This window comes from Lipotes vexillifer, unplaced genomic scaffold (genome assembly GCF_000442215.2).
Source record: "Lipotes vexillifer unplaced genomic scaffold, Lipotes_vexillifer_v1.1 scaffold90, whole genome shotgun sequence".
In the NCBI taxonomy this organism is placed as follows: Eukaryota; Metazoa; Chordata; class Mammalia; order Artiodactyla; family Lipotidae; genus Lipotes; species Lipotes vexillifer.
Genome location: NW_006782310.1, coordinates 2,755,579 through 2,779,355, shown reverse-complemented (window position 1 = coordinate 2,779,355; position 23,777 = coordinate 2,755,579). Strand labels below are relative to the sequence as shown.

The window sequence follows — 23,777 nt, the reverse complement described above, 5'->3', positions numbered from 1 at the left end:
CCATTGTATATATATGACACATCTTCTTTATGCATTCATCTGATTATGGACATTTAGGTTGGTTCCATGTCCTGCCTATTATAAATAGTGCTGCATTGAACATTGTGGTACATGTCATTTTGAATTATGGTTTTCTCAGGGTATATGCCCAGTATTGGGATTGTTGGGTCATATGGTAGTTCTATTTTTAGTTTTTTATGGAATCTCCATACTGTTTTCCATAGTGGTTGTATCCATTTACATTCCCACCAAAAGTGCAGGAGGGTTCCCTTTTCACCACACCCTTTCCAGCATTTACTTTTTCTAGATTTCTTTGACAATGGCCATTCTGGCTGGTGTGAGGTAATACCTCATTGTAGTTTTCATTTGCATTTCTCTAATAATTACTGATGTTGAGCATCTTTTCATGTTCCTCTTGGCCTTCTGCATGTCTTTCTTGGTGAAATGTCTGTTAGGACTTCACCCATTTTTTAAATGGACTGTTTGGTTTTTTTGATATTGAGCTCCATGAAATGTTTGTATATTTTGGAGATTCATCCTTTGTTGTTTCATTTGCAAATATTTTGTCCCATCCTAAAGGTTGTCTTGTTGTCTAGTGTATGGTTCCTTTGCTGTGTAAAAGTTTTTAAGTTTAGTTAGGTCCCATTTGTTTATTTTTGTTTTTATTTCCTTTAGTAGGTGGGTCAAAAAAATCTTGCTGTGGTATATGTCAAAAAGTGTTTTTCATATGTTTTCCTCTGACAGTTTTATAGTGTCTAGCCTTACATTTAAGTCTTTAATCCATTTTGAGTTTATGTTTGTGTATGGTGTTATGGAGTATTCTAATTTCATTCTTTTACATGTAGCTGACCAGTTTTCCCAGCACCACTTACTGAAGAGGATATCTTTTCTCCATTGTATGTTCTTGCCTCCTTTGTCGTAAAGGGCATTCTATCTTGTATCATTGAATATATTTCTGTTTTTATGCCAGTACCATACTGTCTTGATTACTGTTTGAAAGTAATCAAGACAAGTTTGAAATAGGGGAGGCTGATTCCTCCAACTGTTTTCTTTCTCAAGATTGCTTTGGCTATTTGGGGTCTTTTGTGTTGCCATACAAATTGTAAAAGTTTTTGTTCTAATTCTGTGAAGAATGTAATTGGTAGTTTGATAGGGATTGCATTGAATCTGTAGATTGCTTTCAGTAGTATAGTCATTATCACAATAATATTGCTTCTTTGAATCCAAGAACATGGTATATTTCTCCATCTGATTATGTCATCTTTGATTTCTGTCATCAGTGTTTTATAGTTTTCTGAGTACAAGTCTTTTGCCTCCTTAGGCAGGTTTATTCCTAGGTATTTTATTCTTTTTGTTGCAGTGGTAGAGGGGAGTGTTCCCTTAATTTCTCTTTCTGATTTTTTGTTGTTGGTGTATAGGAATGCCAGAAATTTCTGTGAATGAATTTTGTATCCTGTAACCTTACCAAATTCACTGATCAGTTCTAGTAGTTTTCTGGTGGCATCTTTAAGATTTTCTATGTATTGTATCATGTCATCTTCAAACAGTTACAGTTTTACTTCTTTTCCAGTTTGTATTCCTTTTATTTCTTTTTCTTCTCTGATTGCTGTGGCTAGGAGTTCCAGAACTATGTTGAATAAAAGATTTGAGAGTGAACATCCTTGTCTTGTTCCTGACCTTAGTGGAAATGCTTTCAGTTTTTCACCATTGAGTATGATGCTAGCTGTGGGTTTGTCATACATGGCCTTTATTATGTTGAGGTAGTTTCCCTCTATGCCCATTTTCTGGAGAGTTTTTAATCATAAATGGGTGTTTAATTTTGTCAAAAGCTTTTTCTGCATCTATTGAGATTATCATATAGCTTTTATTCCTTAATTTGTTCAGGTGGTGTACCACATTGATAGATTTGTGTATATTGAAGAATCCTTTCATCCCTGGGGTAAATCCCACTTGATCATGCTGTATGATCCTTTTAATGTGTTGTTGGATTCTGTTTGCTAGTATTTTATTCAGGATTTTTGCATCTATGTTCATCAGTGTTATTGGTCTATAATTTTCTTTTTTTGTGATGTCTTTTTTTGGTTTTGGTATCAGGGTGATGATGGCTTCATAGAATGAATTTGGGAGTGTTTCTCCCTCTGCAATTTTTTGGAAGAGTTTGAGAAGTATTGGTATTTGCTCTTCTCTAAATGTTTGATAGAATTCACCTGTGAAGCCATCTGGTCCTGGACTTTTGTTTGTTGAAAGATTTTTAATTACAGTTTCAATTTCATTACTTGGGATAGGTCTGTTTATATTTTCTAATTTTTCCTGGTTCAGTCTTGGAAAATTGTACCTTTCCAAGAATTTGTCTATTTCTTTGTGGTTGTCCATTTTATTGTCATATAGTGGTTTGTAGTAGTCTCTTCTAATCCTTTGTATTTCTTCATTGTCAGTTGTGATTTCTCCTTTTTCATTTCTCATTTTATTGATTTTCATCATCTCCCTTTTTTTCTTGATGAGGCTGGCTAAGGACTTATCAATTTTGTTTACCTTCTCAAAGAACCAGCTTTTAGTTTTATTAATCTTTGCTATTGTTTTCTTCATTTCTATTTCATTTTTTTAGCTCTGACCTTTATGATTTCTTTCCTTCTACTGACTTTGGGTTTTCTTTGTTCTTCTTTCTTTAGTTGTTCTAAGTGTATGGTTAGATTGTCTATTTGAGACTATTCTTATTTCTTGAAGTGAGATTGAATTGCTATAAACTTCCCTCTTAGAACTGCTTTTGCTGCATGCCATAGGTTTTGGGTCATTGTGTTTTCATTGTCATTTGTTTCTATGTAATATTTTTGATTTCTTCTTTGATTTCTTCTGTGATCTCTTGGTTATTTAGTAGTGCACTGTTTAGCCTCCATGTATTTGTGTTTTTTACAGTTTTTTTTCCTTCAGTTGATTTCCAATCTCGTAGCATCGTGCTCAGAAAAGATGCTTGATACGATTTCAATTTTCTTAAATTTTATGAGGCTTGATTTGTGACGCAAGATGTGATCTATCCTGGAGAATGTTCTGTGTGCACTTGAGGAGAAAGTGTATTCTGCCACTTTTGGGTATAAAGTTCTATAAATATCAATTAAATCTATCTGGTCTATTGTGTCAGTAAAGCTTGTGTTTCCTTATTTATTTTCTCTTTGGGTGATCTATACATTGGTGAAAGTGGGGTGTTAAAATCCCCTACTATGATTGTGTTACTGTCGATTTCCCCCTTTATGGCTGTTATGTATTGAGGTGCTCCTATGTTGGGTGCATAAGTAGTTACAGTTGATATATCTTCTTGTATTGATCCCTTGATCATTATGTCGTGTCTGTCTTTGTCTCTTGTAATAGTCTAGTCTTTATTTTAAGTCTATTTTGTCTGATATGAGAATTGCTACTCCAGCTTTCTTTTGATTTCCATTGTATTTATCCTATATGGGACTCTCTGCACTTCCTGGACTGGATTGACAGTTTCCTTTCCCATATTAGGGAGGTTTTCAACTATAATCTCTTCAAAGGTTTCCTCAGTCCCTTTCTTTTTCTTTTCTTCTTCTGGGACCCCTATAATTCTAATGTTGGTGTGTTTAATGTTGTCCCAGGGGTCTCTAAGGCTGTCCTCAATTCTTTTCATTCTTCTTCTGCTCTGCAGTAGTTATTTCCACTATTTTATCTTCCAGGTCGCTTATCCGTTCTTCTGCCTCAGTTATTGTGCTATTGATTCCTTCTAGAGAATTTTCAATTTCATTTATTGTGTTGTTCATCATTGTTTGTTTGCTTTTTAGTTCTTCTACGTCCTTGTTAAAGGTTTCTTGTATTTTCTTCATTTGGTTTCCAAGATTTTGGATCATCTTTACTATCATTACTCTGAATTCTTTTTCAGGTACACTGCCTATTTCCTTTTCATTTGTTTGGTCTGGTGGATTTTTACCTTGCTCCTTCATCTGCTGAGTGTTTCTCTGTCTTCATTGCTTCCAAAGTCTACTGCCTGAATTTTGGGATGATTCGTTGTCTACTCAGGTATTCCACAGATGCAGAGTACATCAATTTGACTGTGGAGCTTTAATCCGCTGCTTCTGAGGCTGCTGGGGGAGATTTCCCTTTCTCTTCTTTGTTCTCACAGCTCCCGGGGCTCAGCTTTGGATTTGGCCCTGCCTTTGCGTGTAGGTTGCCTGGGGCGTCTATTCTTCACTCAGACGGGACAGGGTTAAAGTAGCAGCTGATTAGGATGATCAGGCCAGGGGGAGGGAGAGTTACAGAATGCGGGTCGAGCCTGTGGAAGCAGAGGCCAATGTGACATTGCACCAGCCTGGGGTGCACCATGTGTTCTCCTGGGGAAGTTGTCCCTGGATCATGGGATGGTGGCAGGGGTGGGCTGCACAGACTCCCAGGAGAGGAGGTGTGGATAGTGACCTGTGCTTGCACACAAGGTCCTTGGTGGCTCCAGCAGCGCCTTAGCATTTCATGCCCATCTCTGGTGTCCATGCTTATAGCTGTGGCCTGCACCTGTATCTCGAGGTCATTTAGGCGGTGTTCTGTATCCCCCTCTCCTCGTGCACCCCAAAACAATGGTCTCTTGTCTCTTAGGCAGGTCCAGATTTTTCCCGGATTTCATCCTGCCTAGCTCTGGTGCACTAGCCCCCTTCAGGCTGTCTTCACACAGCCAACCCCAGTCCTCTCCCTGGGATCTGACCTCAGAAGCCCAAGCCTCAGCTCCCAGCCCCTGCCCGCCCTGGCGTGTGAGCAGACAATCCTCTTGGGCTGGTGAGTGCTGGTCGGCACTGATCCTCTGTGCAGGAATCTCTCCGCTTTGCCCTCTGCACCCTTGTTGCTGTGCTCTCCTCCATGCTCCAAAGCTTCCCCGCCGCCACCCCCTGTATCCATCAGTGAAGGGGCTTCCTAGTGTTGTTTGGAAACTTTTCCTCCTTCACAGGTCCCTCCCAGAGGTGCAGGTCCCATCCCTATTCTTTTGTCTCTGTTTTTTCTTTTTTCTTTTGCCCTACCCAGGTACATGGGGAGTTTCTTGCCTTTTGGGAAGTCTGAGGTCTTCTGCCAGCATTCAGTAGGTGATCTGTAAGAGTTGTGCCACATGTAGATGTATCTCTGATGTATTTGTGGGGAGGAAGGTGATCCCAGGGAGGAAGGTGATCTCCACGTCTTACTCTTCCGCCATCTTGAAGGTCTCTCTTGGAGAAGTATTTAAAGGAAATTTTTATAATATATATGAGTTTGTGTGTGTGTATGTACACTAATAAGTCAAAATCTGGCTCTAAGACAAAGGCTTTGGAACATAAACAAATTACAACCTAATGATGAAGGGAACATTTCATCAGAAAGTCACAACTGTCTAGAAACTATGAACCCCAATATCATAACCTCAAAATTAATAAATAAAAGAATAGCAAAATTGCAACAAGAAACTGACATATGCACAATCATAGCCTTAGACCTTTAACGCACTTCTCTCAGAAACTGATGGATAGAAAAGATTAATCCTTTGGATTTGAAAAAGTAATTCGAATTTAACCTGGCTATATCTAAAGCCTGCCCCAGGTATCTGATAATACACATTCTCTCAGACATATTGACCATCTAAACAAGTGGTGACAACCAAAGAATTATTAATATACTGGTAGCATTTTGTTCAGGAATATTTATAATTAATGAGGATGAAAACGCTACACATTAAGTTTGAATGATGGAATTATTAGGTGGTATTTTGACATGCACATTACAAAAAAAAATAGAAAATTAATGAGGCACTCATTTAACTCAAGAAGTTAGAAAACAGATCAGAGAAAATGTGGCATATAGAAGAAAATAAATGAAGAAATTAAATAGAAAACCAAGACACCATAGAGAAGATCAACAAAATCAAAAGAAGAATCTTTGAAAGGTCTTTAAAAATATCTGGCAAGATGAACTAAGAGAAAGGAAGCATAAAAAATAATAAAATATTTATGACTTTATGCAAGTATATTTGAAAATTTAGAGATATGAGACTTTTACAAAAATATACTTGACCAATATTGACTCAAAAAGGAATAGGTATTCCAATTGATTAAATTGAATCAGTATTATAAAAATCTACCCATTATTAAAAAATCATATCCACATGGTTTTACAAGTGAGTTTTACCAGAACTTCAAGGACTAGAAAATCTTCATTTAGAAAAACAGATCTAAAAGAGAGGAAAGAAAAAGAAATGGAAAACACCCAAGGACAGGATGCTACTGTAATCCTACCATCAAGAATAGTATTAGAAAAGCAAATTATATTGCAATCACTTGTGAATATAAATGTAACTCATTAGCACATTGAGTCTAGTTGTGTGTATCTGCTCTAACCCAGGCTGTATGCTTGATGTTTTATATACATTAGCTTATTTAGCTGAGATGCTGAAGAATAATGCCTATTTTTTCCACCATTTGGCAGAAGAGTACAAAAATACTATCAATAAAATACCTCTTAAACACCTGATCAAAATATAAAATGAAAATGAACCTGCAACAAAAGTGAGTTTCCAAATGGCTCATATATTAGGCAAGCCAGAAAAATCACTTCACTTACTGATGATGAATATATTAAGTTGTGTTGGACTGTAGCAGTTTAAGAAATATGTCCAGAGAAAATAAACTTCTTTGACTATTAGTAGTATAACAAAAACAGTGCTTTGGGGGTTGAAGAAATTGAGATATTGGCAATATCAATAGTCAGTTAAAAACAAGGCAACTGATTTTAAGTTATTTCCCCTGTCTTTTAATAAATTGAGATGTTTCTGCTACTGTTCTGTAGTTTATTTGAGGAATCAATGATGAGTTTGAAGTGACAGAAGAATTAGCATCTATGAATAGTATGAGTAGAGCAACTTTAGCTAAGTGTGTTTTCAAAATTAAGGAAAAAACTAATTCAGTACAATCTGAAGTGGCATCTTCTAAGATGTGTGAAGCAAAAAAGGCTTATTTGTATAAAATTACAAAATTTCCTTTTACATAAGGCATATAGTTATTCCTTGAACTATTCATTGGCAGATACAATGTGGAAAACGTTTGAATCAAGTGTTATTGAAGCAGTAATATCAGCTTTAAACTTCATTGGTCCTCATCTATTTAAGTATTATCAGTTCTGTGAAATTTTGTCAGAAACAGAATCTGAATATCCTGATTTCTCCACCACACAACAGTTTGACAGGTTAGTGGTAAAGTTTTATTGCATTTTTTTTTCAGCTCAGGGCTAAGGTTGAAATTTTTCTGAGCAAGAAAAACTGTCCTCAAGCTTTATTATTAAATGTCTTTAGAAATTAGCATTTGCCACAGAATTGACAATGTTTCTTGATGAATTCAATCTAAATAAAAGGCAAAACAGTGCTTATATGTGAAGCTTAAGCTGTGGTAAAGCCATTTTGCTGATTACCAATATTGTTTGAATCACAATTAATGGTTAACTGCTTGATAAACATGCCATACTGTCAGAATTTTTTACAAGAAATTAAAATTCCATTCCCACACAATTTTGTAGTGGATATATTTACTGAACACATACTACAGGCTCAGCAATGTTTTTATGGACCTTGATGCAAGTACAAAGTAACTTGCCATATTTCAAAATCCTTTTCCTTGTTCAATTGAAGAGCTTCCAGCTTCACCTTCAATTGGAAGTAATTAGTCTGCATGCATTGACATGCTAAAAGGCATGTATCAAGAGAAGAATCTAAGAGAATACTATAAATTATTTCCAAGTGATGAATATGCTCAATTAAAATTGTATTGTTGTGGATTGATATCAGTATTTGGAAAAATCTATCTTCCACTAAGCCATTTTCATAGGTGAAACAGAAAATCTCTGTATGGATCCAATTTAACCAAAGAACACTTACAATTGATTTTGATGACAAAGAACACTAATTCTCAATAGTAGACCTGTACTACAAAATATATTTTATTCTCTTCGCTACAATTGTAAATGTGGTTGCTTTCTTGATTTCTCTTTCTCATAGTTCATTAGTATATAAAAATACAACAGATTTTTTTTTTCACAATAGATTTTTGTACATTCATTTTTTTATCCTGCAACTTTACTGAATTTGTCTTTTAGTTCTAACAGGTTTTGGTGAGTCTTTAGAATTTTCTATACATAATAGGTCATCTTCATATAATGACAGTTAATTTTTCCTTTCCAATTTGAATGATTTTATTTCTTTTTCTTGCCTAATTGCTCTGGTTAGGAACTCCAATACCATGTTGAATAAAAGTGGTGAGAGTATGCATCCTTGTCTTATTCCTGAAAAGAGGAAAAGTTTTCAGCTTTTCACCACTGAAGTTAGTTGGTGCTTGTCATATATGGCCTTTATTATGCTGAGGCACATTCCCTCCATACCCATGACAGTTTTTTTCATGAATCGATGTTGAATTTTGTCAAATGCTTTTTCTTCATCTATTAATATGACCATATGATTTTTATCCTTTATTTTGTTATTATGGTATATCACATTGATTGATTTGCAGATGTTGAAACATCCTTGCATTGCTAGAGTAACTCATACTTGATCATAATGTGTTATCCTCTTAATGTATCATTGACTTCAGCTTGTTAATATTTTGTTGAGGATATTTTCATCTAAGCTCATCAGGAATATTGGCCAGTAATTTTCTTTGCTTGTGGTGTCTCTGTCTGGTTTTGGTATCTAACCGTACTATTACAGAAAATCATCAAATCACAAATGAAGAGAGAAAGAGAAGAAGGAAGGACAGAGGAATTACAAAACATCCAAAAAACAATTAACAAAATGGCCATAAGTACATACCTATCAATAATTCCTTCAAATACAAATGGACTAAATTCTCTCATCAAATGACATAGAGTGGCTGAATGGATTAAAAAAACAAGACCCATCTAGATACTGCCTAAAAGAGACTCACTTCAGATGTAAGGACACACACAGACTGAAAGTGAAGGAACTGACAAAGATACTCCATGCAAATGGAAACCAAATAAAGCTGGGATATTTATAATTACATCAGACAAAATAGACTTTAAGACAAAGAGGATCTTTACATAATGATACAGGAGTCAGTACAACAAGATGATACAACATTTGTAAATATGTATGCACCCAACATAAGAACACCTTAATACATAAAGCAAGCATTAACATACCTAAAGGGAGAAATAGACAGCAGTACAGTAATAGTAGGAGACTTTAATATCCCACTTACATCAATGGATAAAGCATCCAGACAAAATCAGTAAGGAAACATCAGCCTTAAATGACATGTTAGATCATTGACTTAATGGATATATATGGAATATTCCAGGTCAAGTGCACATGGAACATTCTTTAGAATAGATCATATATTAGGCCACAAAACAAGTCTTAATAAATTTAAGATTGAAATCATATTAAGGATCTTTTTTGACCACAATGTTATGAAACTAGAGATCAATTACAAGAAAAACACTAGAAAATTGACAAATATGTGGAGATTAAGCCACATGCTACTTAACAACCAATGGGTCAAAGAGTAAATCAAAAGGGATATCAGAAAATACCCTCAAGACTAGTGAAAATGAAAATACAACATACCAAAGCTTATGGGATAAAGCAAAAGCAATTCTAATAGGGAAGTCCATAGTGATATATGCCTACATCAAGAAACAAGAAAGATCTCAAATAAACAACTCTACTTTACACCTCAAGGAACTAGAAAAAGAACAAACTAAGCTCAAAGTTAGCAGAAGGAAGGAAATAACAAAGATCAGAGTGGAAATAAGTGAAAAAGACAATAGAAAGATAAAAATAAGAGCTATTCTTTTGGAAAGATAAAACTGGCAAACTTTTAGCTAGGCTCATTAAGAAAAAAGAGTGGACTCAAATAAAGGAAGTCAGAAATGAAAGAGGATATCACAGAACTACAAAGGATGATAACATACTATGAACAATTACATGCCAACAAATAGGACAACTAAGAACAAATGGATAAAATTCTTATAAACACAACCTACTAAGACTGAATCATCAAGACCTAGAAAATCTGAGTAGACCAATTACTGGTGAGGCAATCACATCAGTAATCAAAAATCTTCCAATGAAAACAAAAGTCTAGGAGCAGACATTTTCACTGATGAATTCTATCAAACAGTCAATGAAGAACTAATACCAGTCCTTCTCAAACTCTTCCAAAAAAAAGAAGAGAGGGGAACACTTCCAAACTCATTTTTATGAGGCCAGCATTACCCCAATACCACATAAGACTCATCATGATCTCAGCTGCCCAAGCTGATAATTAGACGACCTGGTTTCAAAGAATAATGCAAAAAGTATGTCAAGTAGAAACTGCAAGCATTTCACCAGTGTTTCTGGTATTGTTTTTGTTTGGTTCATAGACTGATGGCCACCTATGAAAGATGCCAGGAGTCTGAGGAAATCACCACTACCCAACTAGAAGAATTATCAGTGCATGCGATTAACCAGGATCAAATTGAAGCTTTAGCAAAGGAGGAACCAAGAGACGCCACTTCAGTATAATCTTGTATTAAACCCAGACATCTTTGGGACATTGGGCCTTTTTCAAGTCGCTTGGATAGTTTTAAATAAATTCTGGCTTTAAAGAAAAGTACCCCTGAACTGTATCCCCACTTGGCTCCAGCCAGCACTCTATGCAGCTCACTTCTGCTTGTCTCCACAACTTTGTTTGCTATTCCTAAAGGGCACATTTGTCTTCCCCTATCCAACTACTAATATTTCTCCTGAGCTAGGCCACAGTAGTACAGGAAGAAAAACCAGTAACCCTGTGTGGCTTTGGGAAAGCCAGTGAACCTGTCTGTAACTCAGTTTTTCCAGTTATAAAATGGGGCAAGTTATCCTGCTCTGCTGTCCCACCAGACTGCAGGAAGACTCCAAGAAGGGACAGTGTGACTTTCTAGCAAGGAGATAGGTGCTGGGAGGCAGTGTCCTGATCACCCTCCCATCATTGCAGTCCTCTCTGCCCCCCTTCTTCTGAGCCCCCACAGCTCTCACCAGTACTACCAACTTTGTTCTTCATTAAACAAGGTCCCCATTAAACATTATATATATATATGTATATATATACACACACACACACACACACACACATATATATATATATATATTTTTTTTTTAAATCGGGGTATAGTTGCTTTACAATGTTGTGTCAGTTTCTGTTGTATGACAAAGTGAATCAGCTATATGTATACATATATCCCCTCCCTCTTGGACCCCCCTCCCACCCCACCACCATCCCACCCATCTAGGTCATCACAGAGCACCGAGCTGAGCTCCCTGCGCTATACAGCAGGTTCCCACCCCCTATCCGTTTTACAAAAATTTAAAATTTCTTTACACTAACAATGAAATATCAGAAAGGGAATGTAATCAGACAATCCCTTTTAAAGTCACATTAAAAAAAAGAAAATACTTAGGAATAAACCTCATCAAGGAGGTGAAAGACATATGCTGAGAACTACAAAACAATAAAGGAAATTAAAGATGATTCAAAGAAATGGAAAGATATTCTGTGCTCCTGGATTGGAAGAATATTGTTAAAAGGGCAGTACTACCCAAAGCAATCTATAGATTTAATGCGATCCTAATCAAATTACCCATGACATTTTTCACAGAACTAGAACAAGTAATCCTAAAATTTATATGGAACCATAAAAGACCCAGAATTGCCAAAGCAATCCTGAGGAAAAACAAAGCAGGAGGCATAACCCTCCCAGACTTCAGACAATACTACAAAGCTACAGTAATCAAAACACTGTGGTATTGGCACAAAAACAGACATACAGATCAATGGAACAGAATAAAGAGCCCAGAAAAAAACCCTCACACCTGTGGTCAATTAATCCATGACAAAGGAGGCAAGAATATAAAATGGGAAAAAAGATAATCTCTTCAGCAAGTTGTGCCGGGAAAGTTGAACAGCTGCACGTAAATCAGTGAAGTTGGAACACACCGTCACACCATGCACAAAAATAAACTCAAAATGGCTTAAAGACTTAAACATAAGATATGACACTATAAAACTCCTAGAAGAGATCATAGGCAAAACATTCTCTTACATAAATTGTACCAATGTTTTCTTAGGTCAGTCTCCCAAGGCAATAGAAATAAGAACAAAAATAAACAAATAAGACCTAATCAAAGTTACAAGCTTTTGCACAGAAAGGAAACCATAAACAAAATGAAGAGACAGACGATGGAATGGGAGAAAATATTTGCAAATGATATGACTGACAAGGGCTTAATTTCCAAAATATACAAACAGTACATACAACTCAACAACAAACAACCCAATGGAAAAATGGGCAGAAGACCTAAGTAGACATTTCTCCAAAGAAGACATACAGATGGCCAATAGGCACATGAAAAGATGCTCAGCATTACTAATTATTAGAGAAATGCAAATCAAAACTACAGTGAGATACCACCTCATACTAGTCAGAATGGCCATCATTAAAAAGTCTACAAATAACCAAATGCTGGCGAGGGTGTGGAGAAAAGGGAACCCTCCTACACTGTTGGTGGGAATGTAAATGGTACAGCCACTATGGAGAACAGTATGGAGTTTCCTTAAAAAATACTAAATATAGAGTTACCATACAACCTAGCAGTCCCACTCTTGGGCATGTATCTGCAGAAAACTCTAACTCAAAAAGATACATGCACCTCCCAGTGTTCATAGAAGCACTATTTACAATGGCCAAACAACCTAAATGTCCATCTACAAATGAATGGATAAAGATGTGGTATATATAGGTATACAATGGAATATTAGCCAGAAATAATGAAATAATGCCATTTGCAGCGACATGGATGGACCTAGAGATTATCATACTAAGGGAAGTCAGAAAAAGAAAGACAAATACCATATATCACTTGTATGTGGAATCTAAAATATGACACAAATCAACATATCTATGAAACAAAAACAGACTAGTGTTTGCCAAGGGGAACGGGGGAATAAGGGAGGGAAGAGATGGGAGCTTGGGATTAGTAGAGGCAAACTATTATATACAGGATTGATAAACAACAAGGTCCTACTGTATAGCACAGGGAACTATATTCAATATTCTGTGACAAACTATGATGGAAAAGAATATGGAAGAGAATATATATATATATAAACTGAGTCACTTTGCTTTACAGAAGAGATTAACACAACAATGTCAATCAACTATACTTCAACAAAATTAAAAATTTTTATATACCTATATACATATATGTGTGTACATTATATATATATAAAGTCTCCCTCACCACCTTCCCAGAGCACTGAGCAGGAGCTCTGGGAAGGGGCACATTGGGATCTAAGGGACTTTGGCTATTTCTCTCTCACCTCCCTAAATTGTAAGGCCTCTCTACTGCAACCCTAAACCAAACAAGTCATTTACATATGGCATAAGACCAGATTTTTTTTGGTCTTTAACAAAAGACTTTATTTGAAGGCATAACAGTAAAATCTAAATGAAATTTCTAATAGGATGTGTTTATATTTTATCCTGAATCAGACACGTTTGAATACCCCCTTACCATATGATCCAACAATTCCACTTCTGGGTATTTATCAAAGGAAATGAAAACACTAACCTGAAAAGATAGCTGCAGCCCCATGTTCATCACAGCATTATTTACAATAGCCAAGACATGGAAGCAATTGTCCATTGATAGATGGGTGGATCAAGAAAATGTAATTTTATATATATATAAAATTATATATATATTTATGGATACATATAATTATATATTATATAACCATAATTACATATATAATTATACATATAATTTTATAATATATGTAATATATAAAATTATAAATACACACACACACACACACACAATGGAATTTGATTTAGCCATGAAAAGAAAAGGAAATCTTGCCATTTGTGACAACATGAATGGACCGTGAGGGCATTATGCTAAGTGAAATAACTCAGAGAAAGACAAATACTGTTTGATCTCAATTCATGCAGAATTGGAAAAAAAAAAAAAAACATGAAAACAAACTCACAGATATAGAGAACATATTGGTGGCTGGGCGGGTGAGTGAAATGGGTGAAGATCATCAAAAGGGACAACTTCCAGTTACAAGTTAGTCATGAGGATGTCGTGTACAGCATGGTGACGACAGTTACTAACACTGTGTTGTATTGATATATTTGAAAGCTGCTAAGAGAGTAGGTCTTAAAAGTTCTCATCTGAAGAAAAATAAGTTTGTAACAATGTGTGATAATGGTTGTTAACTAGACTTATTGTGGTGATCATTTAGCATTATATACAAATATTGAATCATTATATTGTACACCTGAAATAATGTTATATGTGAATTATATCTCAATAAAAAAAGTGTATTCTCACAAAACTTTTTAACTATGAGTACCTAAATGCCTCTTGACCTGTAATGATTAAAATATTTACTATCTGGCCCATCATGCTTAAAAGCATGAATCTGAAAACTTATTTAAAATTGTTAAGTGAATTGCCAGTTATCCAAACATTTCAGAGTGCATGACTTGGGAGTAGAGGTTGTAGGTAAAGGAGGGGAAGTAGGAGAAGGTTGCATGCAGTTAGGAGGTTTTTATGTCCAACTCAATACTCATTGTAACATTTAGTGGGAAAACATTATTTAGGCAAAGGACAGTAACTATTATTCTCTTTTTCAGCAACAATTCACATGGAAAGTACTGTTATAAGCAATTCTACTTATTTTTCCACAATTTCAGATGATAACTTTCAGAGCAATACTAATATTCCCATATAGTAGAGGTAACTTTACTTGAATAAGTTACACTAAATCTACTATTTTCCATGTCTAACTAGTTTTCATTTAACCATAATTGGGTATTATCAATGACATCACTCATTCTCCGTTTCTTGAGTGCTAGCTGTAGAAAGTACCTGGCATTTCTCATTCATTTGTTACACAAATACTTATTGAGCCTTATTTTATGCCATGCACCACCACAGCTACCTAGAACAATGTGGTAAGACACAAAGGGTGCCTGCCTTCATGGGTCTTGCATTCTTCCTCAGTACATATAGTAAAAATGGTTATCAAAGTTTTTAAAAAACACAACAAATCTTTGTCCAGGGGTTTCTATTATCTGTGGATAATTGACACCAAAATAGGACCACAAAGGTAAATCTAATTAAAACAGGGGCCAAAAATGCACCATAAATAGGGGGAAAGTATTCAATTGATATTTAATTTAAAAAATAAAGAATTATGGATCTATATTTTCATTTAATTGGAATTTGCTTATAATTTAATTGTCCCCCCCAAACCTTAAAAAATAAATCAAGGGTTGATTTTAGTGGGTCTTAATTTTTCTAACAACATTGTATGTTGGCACGAAATATCTTTTATTTCTTATTCAGCTTTTCAGAATGAACATTAAGAAGGTCTGCATCATTTGGGTTAAAAGTAAGTACAGTTGACCCTTGAACAATGTGGGTTTGAACTATGTGGATCCTCTTACACAGATTTTTTTTTCAATAGCAAATACTACAGTCCTACACTATTTGCAGTTAACTGAATCCACACAGGTGGAGGAACCAGAGATACAGAAGGCAGATTTTCATCCATGGCAGAGGGTGGACGCCTCTAACCCTCACCTGTTCAAGGGTCAGCTGTACTTATATAAAAGTGGCCTTGTCCATTTTCCTGAATATGTGCCTTAATACTAGATATTCAAATCATTTTCTCTTGAAGCATCTAGTGGGTCATTTTCCTTGCTCGTTTTCTTATTAACTGGTCCTGCTCTTCCAGAACCATACTTTACAGTGGCCTTGTCTGTGATTTGATCAGGCCTGCAAGAATACTTTTCTCGACTTCTTTAAATTCAGCAACTTCATAAAATTTGAAATTTTGCTCTATAGTTGACATGCATTTTAATTACATTATATTGTTTGAGTTAGGCCAAACCAGTCAAGTATGACATTGACTCAATGAGGCAGAAGTGAAAATTAGTGACAAACAGGGAAGGACTGTTTGAGCAGTCACTAGTTAAATAATTTATTCACTTGTGAATATTTTAATTTTTTTTTTGCTTCACTATCCAACCTCATAACTTTGATGATCTGAATAATCAACATTCAGCAAAAAGATTTTCTTGTACTTTTGATTTATATTCTCAACCCTGATCCTGTAGATCTAAAAGAAACCAAGATAATGAAGTTAACTTTCTTCCAGAACAAAAAGTAGCAGAGCTGTGAATGGCTTCTCAATTACTGAGCTACCTAGAGTTTGCCTATGTTAATAAAAATCTGAAAGAAAGCGAAAGCCATGTCTCAGTTTGGAGGTGTAGACCTTTGAGCCAGAGGTGGAGAATAATCCATAAACTTCAATATTAGAGTAAAATCACAACCTCTCTCACCCCAAAAAGAACCGGAGCCCTCACCCCACCCTTTCTCAATTCCAGTTCAAGATGCTAGTCAGCAACTTGGCAGGACAGCAAAACCATCACAAAACGTTACACCTTCTAATGAAACAATGACAATCAGCCAAATAATGACAATCAGCCAACCAGACACTAGTTATCTACATAACTGAGAGGAAAATTCTTTCATAAAGATTTGTACTAGGTAGAGAACAGACTTGCGGTTGCCAATGGGGGAGGAGGTGGGAGAGGGATGGATTGGAAGTTTGGGATTAGCAGATGCAAACCATTATATATCGAACAGATTAACGACAAGGTCCTACTGTATAGCACAGAGAACTGTATTCAATATCCTGTGATAAACCATAATGGAAAGGAATATGAAAAAGAATATGTGTGTGTGTGTGTGTGTGTGTATATATATATATATATATATATATATATATATACACATATATATATACATATATATATACATACATATATACATATATATATATACATACATATATACATATATATACATATATATACATATATATGTAAATGAATCACTTTTCTGTACAGCAGAAGTTAACACAACATTGTAGATCACCTATACTTCAAATAAATAAATATATAGATAAATAAGATTTGTACTAGGATTCTTGAATGTAAAGGGAAGAAGTAAAATTTAAAGTTCGTTCATTCAGAGACCCAAACTCCTGTTACGTCATGATGGTTTCTTAATCCACTCAGAATTTCCTAAACAGTTGCTGTTAATGATTTGCTTGTTCGGTATTCCTATTTGCAAGTGTAACATCCCTGCATCTCTCCCTTTCGGCTTGTTATATCTGTGTCACGATTTTGTGAACAGAACAAATGGCAGCCGACTCCCGCTAGAAAACCAAAGCTTTGAAAAGGCCATGGCAGAAGTGGAGATAAGTTTCTCTCAGATGTCAGAGTTTGAGTGCTACTCCTGTCTCTGTCCTAATTAAATTCCACGTGAAGCTACTTCCCTCTTCTGGGACATCTGCCTCCTAGCTGACGGAAGTCCTTCTCTCCCTTTGGGCGAGAGGGTGTAAGGGGATGGATCTTGACCTGTCTCCATCATGCCTCAAGAAGAACTAGAAGGAAAAAATAACAACCTTCGTTTTAGTTCATGAAATGAATACTACTATCTGAAAATTTATAACATGCTTAGGAAAAAATCTGTTAAAATACTTTCAAGTTATAGAATCATACAGTTTTGGAGCATGCCTTTAGTTATGAGCTTAGTAATATTTTTTCAAGGATTTTAAATGTATTACTGCAAATTTAATAATTATAGCAATTGCTTAATGAAAGGTAAGAACTATGAAAATGAATGCTTAGGTATATAATAAATATCTAATATAGTAATCTAAGAGTAATCATACAAAGAATCTTAACACAAATGCTTGAAGAGTTTTAAATCACTTAATAAATTATTTTTCAGTAAAAATTTACAAAAATGTCATCAAAAAGCAGACCTATATGATTTAGTTAAATATATGTGAGGAAAAAGTGTTGACACATGAGTGTTTTGTGCAAATAAATATTTTTAAATAGGTATTTAACAATACCTAAAGCAGTATTCCAAGTCTAGTTTCTTTGTGGTATGGTTTGTACTAATCATATACTTACAATACAATACACTTTGAAAGCAAACTTCAGTCTAATATATTCACATTTTTAAATACTAATCAACCTGGTGGAAAAAGAAGTGGCCTGAAATGAAAAAAAAATATGCAATTCACATCCCTATTGTGCCACTTAAAAGTTATTGACCTCTAAATGTGTCATTGAACCCCCGCAGTCCTCAGTTTCTTCTGTTCTAAATTGAAAAGTTTGTAATCGAGGGTCATTAGCCTCACCATGTAGGCTCTTTTCATTTCTGAATTGGTGGGGTGCAAATTATTTGTTATCAAACGTAGCAAATAAAAAATGTGATTCCCATCATTTTCTACTACCCCAGAGAAGCTTCTACTTGTGGAAGGTGGACTTAACATTGAATTTTCCAAAAAGCACATGTTAAGAGAATTTCTTCACTGTCTTTCCACAATTAGAAGTGACCGCCAGAGGCTGGACCAGGAGTCTAAGAAAATCCAGCCACTCTTCCCATCGTGTTGCTCTTCCATCTTTCTGAGAGCAGATATATTTGATTAAGGGTATCAGTAGCTTCTCACAAGAGAATAGGTGAATTAAATCAACACTAATTTATTTAGTGCTCATGTTCAAGATACTAGAAGAAAACTTGTCCATGTCTAATTTGTGCTGATTTTTTCTAGGACCCACTGATCTCAGCATGAAGAGGCAGTTGGCGACCAGCTCAGGATCCTCCAGCAGTTCGAGCTCCAGACCCCAGCTGAGTCCAACTGAAATCAATGCAGTGAGACAGCTGGTTGCAGGATATCGGGAATCCGCTGCATTTTTATTGCGTTCCGCAGATGAACTGGAAAATCTTATTTTACAACAGAACTGAGTCCAGCGACAACCCTCTTCACTGAGGTTTAAATTTGCAGTTTCCACTAATGACGTTTTGATTTCCCAGCAGAGATGCATCTGGTCTTACTGCACAGTCTTAAGAGAAATATTTCCATTATGCCACATTGTCCTTGATCCATAAAGTGATGTGTTTAGGTGCTTCAAAGGAACTCTGGCCTCTGAAGTGCTTGAGATACTTTAATGTGTCCAGCCTACTGTTTTTTGTTTCAGTGTGCCAGCATAAATACCTGGGGCAAAAAAAAAAAGGCTGTATATTCCTAATTCAAGGATAAAACAGAAGAAGCTTGTGGTATAAAAAGTAGTTCAAGATCCAACTGAAATATTAGTGGAATTTGCTACTGACATACTGGACTGAAAGCTGCAGTATCTGGCAAAAAAAAAAAAAAAAAGCCAAAATTTCTCATTGCTACAGGATATAACAATGAAAAGGATCTTGTATTTTAAAAAAATATGTAATTTTTATAAAAAGAAAACTTGTTTTTCATTCAGAATTGTCATTTTTACTTTGGTAACTTTTTCATAGGTCCTAAAAGAAAACTGTTTTGAGAAACTACTGTAAGTACCTTTTCCACCTCCCTTTGCCTTCTCCTCTTTCCAAATTCTTTCTACAAAAATAACACGATGCTGGGGGAAAAAAATACCCTGGCCTACGTTCTTTAAATCGTCGCATCAGGAACTACTTCCAAGAGAAGCCTGCGTTTCTGCACTCATGCTGGTCTCAAGCATCCCACTCACCATTGCAGCTTTACCATAGCGGTTTTCACCACAGAATTTTTTAATATTGAAAAAGACATATCATTGAAAAAAAAATGACACCTTGATTTCTTACAGCTGCTCTCCCCAGATTGCCGCTGCTGTCTTATGGGCATCCCTCTAGCAGCCATTGGATGTCGATGACTGAATGTTAAAGAGGTTGCAAGTGACAATCTGAAAATTTGCACTCTTGTGTGTAGTTTTCTTTTCTCTCTTTCAGAAATAGTTCCCAAAAAGACCATTACCTCTCCTGATATAATTTGTATAATTTACAGTTGTAGGTAAAAATGATGTAAAGAACTCTCAGTGGATGCAGCTGCAATCTACAATGAACTGTCCCCTCCTCTTCCCCATATTTTGCCCTTCTTCCTTATTTTATAGTGTTGAATACACATGAATGGTGTTTTCTTTGTGCACTGAGGCAAGCCTATTTTTTAAATAGTTAGGGAGGAGTACATCAGTTTACGCTTCTTGTACAATTCTTTTCTGTTGTTTGGCTTCGGTTGGATTACAGGTTCTTTGTGCATTCCTGAATTTGCCTTATTTCATGTAAAATTTATGTCATTTGGTTTTTGATAATAAGTTGAAGACATCAGTGATATTTCTTAACTACTTGTTACATATAGTTTTTCAAGTAATGACTGTGATTGTGACCAAGTAATGTGCACTTTTTCTTGTAACTGTGGACATTGCTATGCTCTTTTCTTCTAGTGTTTCTAGAATTACTGTTCCTTACAGTTACGTAAACAAAAAACAAAAAAACAAAAAAGAACTTTTGTGATACTGTTGGTGAATATAATGTGAAAATCTTATTGAAATATGAGTATTTTGGAAATACATAGATGCACAAACATCTTTTAAGGTGTGGATTTAGAGTTTGCTTATTTAAATGAAAATTCAAAAACTGAGGGCTGGTATAATTTTCTCTGTTTTGTTGGGTTTAATAAACAGATTTCTGTGTTAAAACACTGATTGTGAAACCTTATAAACTTTCTGAATGATATGAAATGTTATTTTATACCTACATTTAGCACAAAATTGACAGTTCAAACATATTTCAAGAACATCCCAAGGTCCCCCAGAGCTTCCACACTCAGTCTAATAAATAATTTATTCCAAGAAGGGGTAAAGCAGATTAGCAAACCATGGGTATTTCATCTGACTGTTTAAATCTGATTTAAGAATTTATCTTTTATTCCCCATTTTTCATGAGTAATCTGGCTCTTTTAATCACTCCTAATTTAACATTTTGGGAGAAACATACCTGTTTTAAGTGCCTGTTTATGCTTTGGGTTTTGTCATAAGAGTATTTGAAGCTTTGGCATGGTTACTATTTAACAAAGTAACACCCCGGTTTGAGATAAGCCTATACATAAAAAATCCCTAATAGAGATAATAAAGCAAATGGATTAGAGAAAGGGAGTTCCAGCAAGGTGCTCTTGTTTTCATTTCGTTTTCATCTTCACTTATACTCCCACATCCATCCACCAAGGAGTAAATTCCCCCCACATCTTCTGCTTTTTGCACATTCATCTAAAAGAATGAGGGTACCAGGATTCCCATCGTTTCCCTGGGAGAGCTCAAAGGCCAAAACGAAGTACCATGTTGCTTTCCTTTTCCTTTGTAACTTGTACCTGAAAACACTCTGGTCCTTCTTAACCCTCTGTCACAAGAGAATAGAGATCACATCCCCTTTATAAAGCATTCTGGAGAAATTGGGTGCAGGTTCATATTCTCATTCAAATGAGGTGATATAAAACTCTCATAAACACGGAGGTCAAATAGAATTTTCTGCCACTTCTGACAGCTTTTCATACAGCAGCAGTTTCTTGTCACATATGTATTACTTTATCACACTTAATAAGAAAACATTCCTTGAAGTAACCATAGAGAATGCAAACACAAGCAGTTACTGAATTTTCTTAAATTGTGTTAAGTAAGAGCACTTGGTAAAAAGGGCATTCCAGGAACGATAGCCACCGTTTACTGATTATTTACACATGGAAAAGGCATTTTATTTCCTTTAATTCTCACAATAACACTAGGAGATCGGGATAGTCACTTTACATTTTACAAGAAGGCTCAAGAAAATGAAGTAACTTGCCGCCAGGAGCACCGAGCTAGAGAGAACTTGAAGCCATTATTTGACCCAGGTAGGCCTAGCGCTGGAGCACCCCCTATTGGTCGCTACAGTCTGTTGCCTCCCAGGTACTAAATCCTTAACATTCTGCACTGACTTGGAACCAGGCCTGTTTATGCTAAAGTTTAGCAGTTTTATTTGTGTAGTTAAATAATAGTTATGACATCAAATAAAGGATCTGACTAAACACGGAGAGTTTATCCCACTTATAGAAGTTTAATTTCCTTTAAGTTATGTTCTCTACAAATATAAAGAACTACAATAAAACCCACCACTAATGAAAATCAAATACATAAAACAGGAAGAAAAGGCAGTGACTTTTTTTTAAAAAAAAAAAAGACAATGGGGACTTCCCTGGTGGCACAGTGGTTAAAAATCCGCCTGCCAATGCAGTGGACACGGGTTCAAGCCCTGGTCCGGGAAGATCCCACATGCCGCGGAGCAACTAAGCCCGTGCGCTACAACTACTGAGCCTGCACTCTTGAGGCCATGAGCCACAACTACTGAAGCCCGTGTGCCTAGAGCCTGTGCTTCGCAACAAGAGAAGCCACCACAATGAGAAGCCCGCGCACTGCAATGAAGAGTAGCCCCCGCTCGCCGCAACCAGAGAAAGCCTGCGTGCAGCAACGAAGACCCAACGCAGACATAAATAAATAATAAATTTATTTTTAAAAAAAAGACAATGGTGGGTACCAGTAGTGAATCCGTAAGGAAAGAGAAAAGGGATTATCCAGCTGAACCCGTAAAGGTAAGTTTGTTCACCTGAGATTTCAGTCTTAGGCACGTGCTATTTGCAGGTGCTATTTGGTTCTTTTGCTTAATCCTGGTACCATTAACACAAATACCATTCAAAGACTTATCTTTCTATGTCAAAAATATTTTCTAATTTCGTACAGCCCAGGTTTCAAAAGTTTAGTTTGTAAAGAAAACGTTCCAAAAATAAAGCGGGTAGACAATACATTAACATACTGTTTATCTTTTAAATTGTGTTTGAGATGCAGAAATTTGGTAGAGATTGAGAACAAGCTAACCTATAGGAGTTTGCCATTTAAATATAATTAAAATCTCCTTTCTTAAAAATATTTTGAAAGGAGATAAAAATGCGACTAGTAGATTAACCTATCTCCAGTTTTAAGGTCAATCATTTTCAACATTTAATTTTGTTTTCAGATTGCAAAAGAAACTTGAGAAATACAGGAAAAGAAGGAAAAATAATCCCAGCAGCCATAGAGAACCATGAATAACATTTTATAGTATGTCTTTCAGAGCTTATCTAAACAGGTATATAAACATTCTTCTGTTTGATTTTACTGTATATGGTGTTTCCTTATCTGATTTTCTGTCCTAACAATATACCACGAATACTTCCCACATCATTAGGTATTCTTCTTAAGTATTATTTCTGATGACTATAGTATTAAATTGTATGAATGTACTTGTATTAATTTTCTCTTGCAGCTGTAACAAATTACCACAAACACTATCAATTTATTTCAGTCTGCTGAGTTGGAAGTCTCACTGGGCTAAAATCTAGGTGTCAGAAGGAATATGTTCCTCTCTGGTGGCTCAAGGGGAGAATCCATTTCCTGGCCTGCTCTAGCTTGAAAGCTGCCTGCATTCCTTGAGTTGGGGTCCCTTCCTCCATCATCTAAGCCGGAGCTTAGCATCTTCAAATCTCTCTGTAACTCTGACCTCCTTTTCTGGCCCCTCTTCCACCTTTAAGGACCCTTGTGAGTACACTGGGCCCATATGGATAAAATAGGACAACCTCTTTTAAAGTCAGATGATTAGCAAACTTAATTTCATCTATAAATTTAATTCCTTAATTTGACATATAACAAAACATATTGACAGGTTCTGATGATTAAGATGTGGACATCTCTCTCTGGGAGGCATTAGTCTGCCTACTCTAGTTATCTTAATTTCCCTTTTTTTTTTTCCTTTTATATGCCTCTGTACCCAACTGTATTTC

General features: G+C 35.7%; 1 protein-coding gene across 4 annotated transcripts in view; it reads left to right on the top strand.

The window, feature by feature from the left end:
• Nucleotides 1-20,631, top strand: part of NOL4 (nucleolar protein 4) — a 395,622-nt gene extending 374,991 nt beyond the window's left edge. For all 4 annotated transcript variants that reach the window (XM_007455174.1, XM_007455173.1, XM_007455172.1 and 1 more), the window contains one exon: nt 18,696-20,631. In XM_007455174.1, the coding sequence (XP_007455236.1) occupies nt 18,696-18,889 (194 nt within the window). In that variant the 3' untranslated portion in view covers nt 18,890-20,631. The remainder of the gene's footprint in view (nt 1-18,695) is intronic.
• The last annotated feature ends 3,146 nt before the right edge of the window (nt 20,632-23,777 follow it).